General features: G+C 39.6%; 1 protein-coding gene across 1 annotated transcript; it reads right to left on the bottom strand.

Moving 5' to 3' along the window:
* Positions 1–2,066: 2,066 nt before the first annotated feature.
* On the bottom strand, positions 2,067–11,425 carry LOC114892154 (zinc finger protein 568-like). The gene is made up of 6 exons (XM_029216832.1): positions 11,307–11,425; positions 9,216–9,260; positions 8,346–8,475; positions 7,960–8,055; positions 3,140–3,256; positions 2,067–3,037 (listed from the first exon to the last, which is right to left on the bottom strand). Exons 1-6 carry the CDS (start codon positions 11,313–11,315, stop codon positions 2,328–2,330), a joined length of 1,107 nt encoding a protein of 368 aa, XP_029072665.1. The 5' UTR covers positions 11,316–11,425; the 3' UTR covers positions 2,067–2,327.
* Between the last annotated feature and the right edge of the window lie 103 nt (positions 11,426–11,528).

Here is an 11,528-nt window from a genome sequence, read left to right as displayed (position 1 = left end):
CAAGTGCTAGGCCAATGTCACATATTTTATTTTCTGTTACACAGGCAATACACTTCTAGGACCAACCACTAAATCAGTGACTTAATATAGGGGCAATGTAGGGCAGTGGTTCCAGGCTCATATTCTTGCGAGAATGAAACAGAATGATGCATGTGACACCCCCTCCCCCAAGTCCTTTCTATCTCCCTCTATCACAGCCCTGATTACAGTGAATCATTTCCTTGTCTATCTCTCTAATTAGAATTAAAGTTCCAGTTGTACCTTTGAAAAACATAAAAATAGCTAACATCTTATGAATACTGTACATATACCATCTTGTATAATCTTTGCAATAACCCAACAAATTAGGGCATTGTTATCTCTAATTCACAGAAGAGAAAATAAGGCTCAAAGTAGATCTAGAATCTAGAATCCGGCTGCCTGCAGAACGAGAGCTCTTATACCACCTCTTGTATGTTTTTCACATGTGTACATAATTTTCTGTTAAAACTCACGTTAGGAAAAAATGAGGCTGCATTTAAAATTAATAAATAAGGGAGAAGTTGATTTCTAATGCCATGGATGTTTACATGGAAATTTACAGGGTATCTACCCACCACCATTGAATGGATTTTATTTTTTTAAATGAATAATTCTCTCTGAAAAAAGTCCCTATATTTCTGAACTGTAAAATCCTAATGAAAAGTATTTCTTACTATTCTATCACAGGTGAATTAGGAAATGCCAAATAGATAGAAATGGTGCATAGTACAACAAGCCTCCAATCATATTGTTAGATTGTGTAGTATTTATAGTTTGTATACTCAAACTTATGAAGTAATCCAGTGAAAATGAATAATAGTGTGTATATTAATTTGCTAGGGCTGCCAAAAAAACATGCCACAGACTGGCTGGCTTAAAAGACAGAAATCTATTTTCTCACAGTTATGGAGGTTAGAAGTCCAAGATCAAGGGGCAGGCAGGGTTGGTTTCCTCTGAGGCCACCCTCCTGCTGTCTCGTCACATGGCGTTTCCTCTCTGTATCTGTATCCCTGGTATCTTAATCCCTTCTTATAAGGACACCAGTCAGACTGATTAGGGCCCACCTAATGGCCTCATTTTAACTTAATTACTCTTTAAAGGCCCCATCTCCAAATACAGTCACATTATGAGACACTGGGAGTTAGGGCTTCAACATATGGATCTGGGGGGACAATAACAGTATATAAAAAGGGGTTGGGCTTCCCTGGTGGCGCAGTAGTTGAGTCCGCCTGCTGATGCATGGGACATGGGTTCGTGCCCCGGTCCGGGAAGATCCCACATGCCGCAGAACGGCTGGGCCTGCAAGTCCGGAGCCTGTGCTCCGCAACGGGAGAGGCCACAACAGTGGAGAGGCCCGTGTACCGCCAAAAAAAAAAAAAAAGGGGGTAATTTAGTCACCAAAAACAACTATTTAAATTGTAGTGAGTGTTGTAAGAGACCATGGCTACTTTCTTTTGCTCACTCTCATATGATATCTATCTCATATATACTTTATGTAAATAATAATACATTTACATACTCTTATCACTGATCAAGAAGTAGCAGGAGTCTTTTATATATGCCAACAAACAACAGGAAAAAAGTTTATTTTATACTTTAGAATTCTTATTTAGGATGCCCTATGTTTTGTTACAATTCATACTTTGCTAAAAGAAGAAAAAATAGGGAATTTCCTGGTGGTCCAGTGGTTAGGACTCTGCACTTTCACTGCCATGGCCTGGGTTCAGTCTCTGGTTGGGGAACGAAGATCCTGCAAGCTGTGTAGCACAGCCAAAAAATAAAAAAAAAATTTTAAATAAGTAATTAAAAAAAAGGAAAAATAGTATTATTTAATGTGGAAAATAATTGGTAATGGCATTCTACATATATAATGCTTATTTTATATTCGTAATTGTTAGCTTCACATGAGCAATTCCAATACCTACACGATTTACGTTATGTGGTGCATAATGTAATTTAGAACAGTTTGGAATATAATGCTTTCATATTTTGCAGACTGTCCATATATGATTTTCTAATTTTGTTTTGACTAGCCCACTTATTAATATTTCAAAAGTCTTTGTAGTCCACAGTAAGCATATATCCTTTAACAAGGAGGTGTACTTTCTGCAATATCTTCTAGAAATACTTTGGCATCACATCTGAAATATGATTTCTACAGAAACATAGCTACATACTTTTCTAAATTTGTTGAATTAATAGGCTTCTTCTTAAGACTTCTTGATACATAATAAGGTTTGATTTCTAATGAAGGCTTTCTGTCACTGTAATTTTTAGTTGAAGATATTCCCACATTAGTGTCTCTTTTAAGAAACTTTTTCTTTATGAGTCCTCTTATGGCGACAGAGGGCTGAGCTATGTCTGAAGGCTTTCCCACACTGATTGCATTCATAGGGTTTTTCTCCAGTGTGAGTTCTGTGATGTATAATGAGGTCAGACTTCTCAGAAAAGGCTTTTTTACACTCATTACATTCATAAGGTTTCTCCCCAGTATGGATTTTCTTATGTCTAATAAGGCAGGACACTTCACTGAAAGCTCTCTCACACCTGGTACACACATAAGGTTTCTCTCCTGTGTGTATTCTCCGATGTACAAAGAGGTGTGACTTCATGCTGAAGGCTCTCCCACATTCATCACACACGTAGGGTTTCTCCCCAGTATGAGTCCTCTGGTGAATACTGAGCTGTGATTTTTGGAAAAAGGCTTTCCCACACTCATTACACTCATAGGGTTTCTCCCCAGTGTGAATTCTCTGATGTTCAATGAGGTGTGACTTATGGGAGAAAGCTTTTCTACATTCAGTACACTCATAAGGTTTCTCTAGAGTATGGATTCTCAGATGTATAACGAGATTTGATTTCTTGCTGAAGGCTTTACCACACTCAGTACATACAAAGGGCTTTTCTCCTGTATGAGTTCTCTTATGTATAATGAGGTCTGACTTCTGGAAGAAGGCTTTTCCACATTCACTACATTCATTCTTTCGTGCATATCTTCTGTTACCACTAAATAAGTCTAAATAGTTAAAACTTCTATCATACGAGTCATGTCTTTGGAGTCTTTGTTTTGAAAAAACAAAGGCTGTGTTCAGATGACATCTATTTTCAAGTGCAGTACAATTGTTACGCTTTTCCTCCGTCACAGTTTTCTGGTCAGTGGATGCAACATGCCTGAATAGTGTTCCTTGGTTCTCTTGGTGCCTCTCCATGTGGTCATCAACTTGCCAGACTTTTTCTAGAAGGAAGCATAATAAACTATATGTCAGTGAATATTTCTGCTAATGTATTATGACTCATAGCTTTTTGCCCTATTGTGAGATTGAATCTTTACTTGCAGACCCAGTATCCATATCTAAAAGAAATACCAAGGCTAAATGGAATCTATACCCCTGAGCTTAGCAGGAAAGCCACAACTTTTAAAAGAACTGTAGTAGTAGTAAAAGAACTAGATAATATGACAATGAACATAAATATATTTGACTATATGCAAACAAGACTTCGTAAACTGGGGAGAAAAATGGAAATAATGTCAAGAAGTAGTAAAAAGGAACAAAGAAGAACAGCTGCTACAGGGTCAATGGGAAGAGCCCATCTAGGAGAAATAAAAGTGACTAGGGTAAAATGGTGATTAGAGGAAATAAAGGAAGGACCAGATGAGGAACAGAGAGATTTGAGCTAGTGTCTCATCAACTCATTGTTGGATTGCTGTAGTTTAATCTTCACTTGTCTGTTTGCTTCCAATGTCTTTGAGCTCTTGTCTATTCATCCAGCAGCATGAAACTGATTTTATAAAACCATCAATTCTACTTGTAAACAGGAACACTTTTGTAGCCAGTATAATGGTAATTCATTCTTGTATAGGTGTGAGGGCATAGGAATTCCTATGTCCAGTAAGAGGAAAATATGCCATAGGATAAGCCAACCTTGCTTCAGGATTAGTCACTGCTAAATTCTGATTACTGAGTGTATCATATTATTCTATAATAGTTCATAGATACTGAATCAATCCTGACTTTTAAATGCTCTCCCTACCTTGCTCTCTACCTACCACAGATGGAAAATGAATTGTCATTAAGCACGTGGGCTCTGAATCCAGATTACAGTCTTAGTTTCATCACTAATTAGATGTGTGACACAGGTCAAGTTAATCTCTTTGGGCCTCAATTTCCCCTTCTATGAAAAAAGGATAATAATAGCCCTATCTTACAGGGTTTTGTGAGGATTAAACGAGTCAATTGCTTTAAGTACTCAGAATACTGCCTAGCATGTAATGTTTCACTAGTTAGATATAATTATATTTATTATTACTGATCTGCAGACAACTATGTTCTTGCCACTTTCTGCTTTATATCATGTTTTCCAAGCATCTGGATTCTATTAATGTAATCTTAAGCAGTAGATTTCTCACCCTGTATCTAAATTCCTATCAATCTTCATTTTCATCTGTTGATATTTTATAAACTTCTGACAGTACCTGACTACTGTTACACTTACGCTGCCTATATCCAGAGCAATAAAGGCACCACTTGGCTCAGAATTTAACAATCCTACCGAGCTTTCTGGCCCAGTTCCCAACATGTAAGTCATCACTCTTTAAATAAAATGAGTAAATTTCTATTCTATATCTACCACTGGAACCCCAGAGGCTTCAACACATATCTTTTATCCCAGTGATACTGTGATTTATAATAAGAAATATATATTTCATCTTTGTCCCTGTTTCTGGCACAGAGCTCCAAAAACCCTTGTAATTTCCTAAGTGATGGGAGTCATAAAGGTGTCTTTTGTTATGTTAATAAGTGACTTATGGGAAGCATCTAAGGATTGGGGCTGGTTGCCAGTGGAGCCAACCATGTGATTAGAGGGCTGGAACTTTCAGTTCCATGCCTCAACTTCCAGAGAGGGGAGAAGGGCTGGAGGCTGAAGTACTCACCAGTGGCCAATGATTTAATCAATCGTGCCTATGTAATGGGGTCTCCATAAAAACCCTAAAGGAGGGGGTTCAGAAAGTTCACAGGTTGGGGAACCAGAGTGCTTTCATGTACCACCATGCTGGGCCCCAAACTCCATGAGGCCAGAAGTTCCTTGAGTTTGAACTTCTGGCCTGCATACCTGTAAGACAATTAATTTCTGTTGTTTTAAGCCTAGTTTGTGGTAATTTTTTTTCTTTTTTTTTTTTTGCTGTATGTGGGCCTCTCACTGTTGTGGCCTCTCCCGTTGCAGAGCACAGGCTCCGGACGCGCAGGCTCAGCGGCCAAGGCTCACGGGCCCAGCCGCTCCGCGGCATGTGGGATCTTCCCAGACCGGGGTACGAACCCGTGTCCCCTGCCTCGGCAGATGGACTCTCAACCACTGCGCCACCAGGGAAGCCCTGTGGTGATTTTTAAATTGCAGCCCTGGGAAATTAATACAATGTTAAAAAAAAAAAAAAGACACTATGACAATGCAAGGGTGATGGTGGGTAGGCTAGAATGCTAGAGAAATGAAGATCAAAAACTCTAGGTCCAACCCCAGTGACTTTTTAGCAGAGATAGAAACATCCATCTTAAAATTCACATGGAATCTCAAGGGACTCCAAGTAGTGAAACACTCCAAAAAAAGAACAAAGTTGGATAACTAACACTTCCTGATTTTAAAACATACTGCAAAGCCACAGTGATCAAGACAGTGTGGTAATGACATAAAGACAGATAGACAGACCGAAGGAATAGAATAGAGAGCCCAGAAATAAACCCTCATGTATATGGTTAAATGATTTTCTACAAGAGTAGCAAGATCATTCAATGGGGAAAGGACAGTCTTTTCAATAAATGGTGCTAGGAAAACTGGATACCTACATGCAAAACAATGAAGTTGTATCCTTATCTTATGTCATATACAAAAATAAACTGAAAATGGAGCAAAGACTTAAAGAGCTAAAATGATAAAACACTTATTTGGGACTTCTCTGGTGGTCCAGTAGTTAAGACTCTGCACTTCCACTGCAGGGGGTGCAGGTTCGATCCCTAATTGGGGAACTAATTTCCCACGTGACTGCAGAGTGGCCAAAAAAATAAATAAATAAATAAAACACTTAGATGAAAATACAGAAAAAAGCCTCATGGAGTTGGATTTGGCAATGATTTCTTGGATATAACACCAAAAGCATAGGCAACAGAAGAAAAAATAGGTAAACTGGCAGGCGGACTCAACAACTGCGCCACCAGGGAAGCCCCTGGATTTCATCAAAATTAAAACCTTTTGTGTGTCAAAGGACACTATTAAGGGAAATTGCTGGATCATGTGGTAATTCTCTATTCTCTATTTACATTTTTAAGGAATTCCCATGATATTTTCCACAGCTATTGCACAATTTTACATTCCCACAGAATGTGAGAAAATACTTGCAAATCATATATTTTGTAAAGGATTAATATCCTTTATATATAAACAACCCAGTTTTAAAATAGGCAAAGATGGGGGCTTCTCTGGTGGCACAGTGGTTAAGAATCCACCTGCCAGTGCAGGGGACATGGGTTCGAGCCCTGGTCTGGGAAGATCCCACATACCACGGAGCAACTAAGCCCGTGTACCACAACTACTGAGCCTGCGCTCTAGAGTCCGCAAGCCACAACTACTACAGCCCACGCGCCTAGAGCCTGTGCTACGCAACAAGAGAAGCCACCGCAATGAGAAGCCCATGCACCACAAGGAAGAGTAGCCCCCGCTCACCACAACTAAAAAAAACCTGCACAGCAACAAAGACCCAGTGCAGCCAAAAATAAAATAAAATAAATACATTAAAATAAAATAAAATAGGCAAAGAACTTGAATAGACACTTCTTCAAAGAAGATATACAAATGGCCAATAAGCACATGAAAAGATGCTCAACATCACTAATCACTAGGGAAATGCAAATCAAAACCATAATGAGATACACTTCATACCAATTAGGATGACTATTTATTTAAAAAAACTAGAAAATAACAAGTGTTGGTGAGGGTGTGGAGAAATTGGAACACTTGTGCCTTGTGGTGGGAATATAAAATTGTGCAGTAGCTGTGGAAAATATCATGGGAATTCCTTAAAAATGTAAATAGAGAATTACCACATGATCCAGCAATTTCCCTTCTGAGTATATACCTGAAAGAATTGAAAGCAGGGACTCAAACAGATATTTGTACACCAATGTTCATAGAAGGAATATTCACAACAACTAAAAGGTAACAACTCAAATGTTCACTGGTAGATGAATGGATAAATAAAATGTGGTATATACTACAATGGAATATTATTCAGCCATAAAAAGGAATGACACTCTGACACATGCTACAATGTAGATGAACTCTGAGATATTATGCTAAGTGAAATAAATCAGACACAAGAGGACAAATATTCTAAGATTCCACTTATATGAGGTATCTAGAATAGTCAAATTCATAGCTATAGAAAGTAGAATAGTGGGTACCAGTGGCTGGGGGAAGGTGGAACAGAGTTATTGTTTAATGGTTTCAGTTTGTGATGATGAAAGAGTTCTAGAGATGGATGGTGGTAATGGTCTTACAACAATGTGAATGTACTTAATACCACTAAACTGTACACTTAAAAATGGTTAAAATGGTAAATTTTATGTTGTCACAATTTTAAAAAAGAGAAAAATATCTTCTCAAGGTCCTAAATGAAGTTGATAGGGATCACAGGCAGAATACACCTGAAGGAGAAACTGTAACTCTCTAACAGCCATGCAAAAAAACCCACACTAATATGTGAAGGTGGTACACAGAAATGGTGTTCAGGTAGATATGAAACTTATGTTAACTGTCCCCAGTTATTTCCAAAGGTCCGAGGCCTTTAAGAAGAGAATCTGAAGCATATTTCTCAAAGATGCCAGCCCTCATTAACCAACTGTGAACTTCATTTCATTCACTTCCATCCACACAACTCTTCACCTAACTCACCTGGGTATCTCCAACTTGAGATTTCTCTCTCCACCATCCATGGTTCTTCTCCTTGTTCCAATTTGTAGATCAGAGCAGGCTTGGTGGTTTTATATCCTGTCAATGAGAAATGATAAGGGATTTGGACCTAGCTACTTGGGCTTCAGGTCCTTTGAACTCTCAGCTTCATCAGGGACTGCCTGATAAAGGTGCTCACTTGTACCTTAAAAAGAGGTTTTTTAAACAAACGTGTAGCCATATGTCCCCAAAGATTGTCAGTTGTCATCAACTGAGACTCAGAGCTACACTAGTAAAAGTATTTCAGAGGGCTGGCAATTTGGAGCAACTGAGAAAGGAAAAGCAGTCAACCAGATGCATACCAATCAACACTGGGAAATGGTCCTCACCCACTGAGATGAGGTTGATATAGTTCTCCAGCATCACGTCCCGGTACAGATCCCTCTGGGGAGGGTCCAGATACTGCCACTCCTCCTGGGTGAAATCCACAGCCACGTCCTTGAATGGTCTTACTGGTCTCTGTAACAACACATTCCTATTCCAACTAAAATGATCTATAATGCATAAAATGGAAAAAATGCATGACGACTTGTTTCTAACCATGTTCATTAGTTGACAATGCTTCCCAAAATTTAGTCCCACTTCGTTTTGGGGGATATTACACTAAACTGGTCTCATTCTGTTTCTCCAGCACTGTGCTTTGATGCCTGTTTGTCTAGATTTATGTTCTATTTTGTGCATGACACAAAACTCATATTTGAAATACTTTATACTTGTGAAATAATTACCCATTAGGCCATTCATTTAATAATAAGTCATTAAACAAATATTTACTGAGTACCCACTACATGTCCAGAACTGACTGTCCTAAATGCAAAGGATCAAATATTGGAAGCTGATCCAATTTGCCAATATGTCAAGCCATAGAAAAAATGCTTACTCAGTGTCAAAAGTTATACAATGAGAAGGCACTGTTCAAACCGCTCTTGATAAGCTTTTTAACAAAGAATAAAACACTTTCTCAATGTTTCAAATTACAGTGTACTGAATATTTGTTTTTATTATTTTTCATTTTCCTATACTTGTATAGCCAAGAAAGGATTCAATGTTCTGACAAAAAAGTTTAAGGTCACAGAATAATTGTAACCAATGGGGAAAATCTCATTGATTATTAAGATTGCTTTGAACTATTTCAGCTCATGTGGTCATTTTTACAATCCTGTACTACTGGTCCTGTATAGCAAAACAAACTAACTCACCTGGGACTTGGTCATTTTCTGTAACCCTTGGGTGAAGGCAGAGATCTATGAAGACAGAGACAGGTTTAAGAGAATGAGCCATGTGAGACCAGGTATGACTTGAAGATTCCAGAGCCACTGGTGTAATAAACCCTGACACAGGTGACCATAACAACCCATACACAGCTGCCTCAACAGTTGGGTTGGAGAAGCCACTGTGGGAGAATTTCCCCCACGGTCCTCCAGAATTCATTGAGAGAAAACCACAGATTTGCACTAAGATTTAGCTACAAGGATATCTGTCGTAGCACTTTTTAACAAACTTAAAGTTGGAGCAAATTAAAGAACTGGTTAGTCAAATAGATATATACCCCCCAAGTAAATTTGTAATCATCAAAAATGATGTTGTCAGAAATTTATCAAAATGTAAGTGGTAGTTGATGTACACCCTTCTCTGACCCTCTAGTCATGCGTTCTGTGGACTCCAACCAGGGCTGTAGGACTACAGATAGGCTACAGTTTGAAAGTAGGATGCATCAGTATTGGGTTCTCAGTGGGACCAAGGATCTAGGCAAAGACATCTATACACTTGGAAATATAGTGTCCACATGGTGAGATTCATTCAACAGTCTGTCTGGAATCTGCCCCAGGGGAACTGAGGTGCAGGTCCCTGTGGTTTAAGCTAAGGAGGAGCAGAGTTCAGTCAAATGCTGTGTTTTAGGCTGGGAGACATGTTGTAAAAAGTAGGAGAGTTGGAAACAAATATCTGGGCTTGAATTTACCTGCTGTCTATTTGACCTTGAGCAAGTCACTTCACCTTCCTGAGCCTCAGTAAAATTGGAAATAATACCTGTGTTGTACCAGTGACTTTACCCACCCACCCCTTTTTAAATTAAGCTAACAGATATATTTTACAAAACAACCTAATGTTAATGTAGGTGTGTGTGTGTTTGTGTGTGTGTGTGCGCACTCACGTCCATGCTAGCCGTTCCCTCTGGCCAGCACCCACTTCCACTATTTCATCAAGACTTTCGTCAGATACCAAGGAGGGCTCCCTGTCTACCTAATTTAAAATTAACCCTTCTCCCATTTCCCTTACGCTGATCTACTTTTTCTTTGTGTATAACACATCACCTTCTAGTATACTACATAATTTACTGATTTATTATGCTTATTGTTTATTGACTGTCTCTACTTAACTAAAACTAAAATTTCGTAAAGGCAGGGATTTTTGTCTGAATAGTCAATAGCCAGCACCAGGAAAGTGTTTGGCTCATAGATGCTCAAAAAATAGTCATTGAAAAAAAATACATATGTAGCTATAGTAAGTTTCATGAAACAATGCTTATTACATGGGATACATATGTGATATTTTACAGTATTTTATTTTTTTAAATGTTCACATACAAGAGTACATACTATAGAATTCCATTTATATGATGTTCTATAAAGGCAAAATTAACCTGTAGAAAGTGGAAAACTGGTTGTTTCTCAGCATACGGGGGGAATGATTGACTGGGAAGGTTCAGAACTTTCTGGGGGATTAAAATATTTTGTATTTTGATGGTGTGGTGGTTAAATGGGTGTATACAACAATTTTTACATTTTTATTCTCTGTAAGTTACGTGCAAATTATTCTACGTAAATTATAACCCAACTTTTAAAAAGCACTGGCAAATAAAAATACTAGTCTTTACTAACTGAACAGATTTCATCACCCATACTCACGACCGTACTGGGTTTCAACCCATAGTTTGAAAAACTGACTTACAGGGTTGCTGTGGGGTTAAAGCTAGACACCTTTGGAAAAGCAGGTAGCATTCCACCGGCAACAATTCAGACCTTCAGTAAAGCCTGGTTCTCTTTCCACACCCCAGAGGGCATTAAACACTTGTGCGCTCCGGCCACTGGTGGATGCGCTCCGGGTCGCCACACCTGCAGAGCCCCTGCATCGCCCGATCCCCGACCCGCAAGAACGCAGTCCCGGGAGCCCGCCCACCCGGGGCTCACGGACTCGGGCTGGGAAGGGTCACTGTAGCTTTTGACACATGCCGGTCCACGCCTCTACCCCGAAGTCCGGCTGAGCTCTATTACTCCCCACCCGCCTCATACCCGCGCCATCTTCCTCTGCACGGCGCACCTCCAGCCCCGACCAAGGCCAGCCAGGTGAGGGGCTTAACCTCTCGGGCCTCACCCCCGCGCGGGGTCACCACCGTGAGGACTTGGAGCGCACACATGCGCAGAAGAAGCCGCCTCGCGCGGGGCTCGCTGGAGCGTGTTCCCTCCGACTGCAAACTACATCTCCCAGAACGCCCGCCCTGAGGCGCCGCACAT

The sequence above is a fragment of the Monodon monoceros genome, unplaced genomic scaffold (genome assembly GCF_005190385.1).
Source record: "Monodon monoceros isolate NGI ecotype Baffin Bay Population unplaced genomic scaffold, NGI_Narwhal_1 Super_Scaffold_12, whole genome shotgun sequence".
Taxonomy (NCBI): domain Eukaryota; kingdom Metazoa; phylum Chordata; class Mammalia; order Artiodactyla; family Monodontidae; genus Monodon; species Monodon monoceros.
The sequence above is the reverse complement of the archived record's forward strand: the minus strand, read 5'-3'. Positions and strand labels throughout refer to the sequence as shown.

What these genes read in the sequence shown, in the direction of transcription:
- LOC114892154 (XM_029216832.1), bottom strand. An exon ending in TATCAACCTCATCTCAGTGG is followed by an intron (nt 8,056 to 8,345) that starts GTGAGGACCATT and finishes TCTCATTGACAG; the next exon opens with GATATAAAACCACCAAGCCT. An exon ending in CTCAAGTTGGAGATACCCAG is followed by an intron (nt 3,257 to 7,959) that starts GTGAGTTAGGTG and finishes GCTTCCTTCTAG; the next exon opens with AAAAAGTCTGGCAAGTTGAT.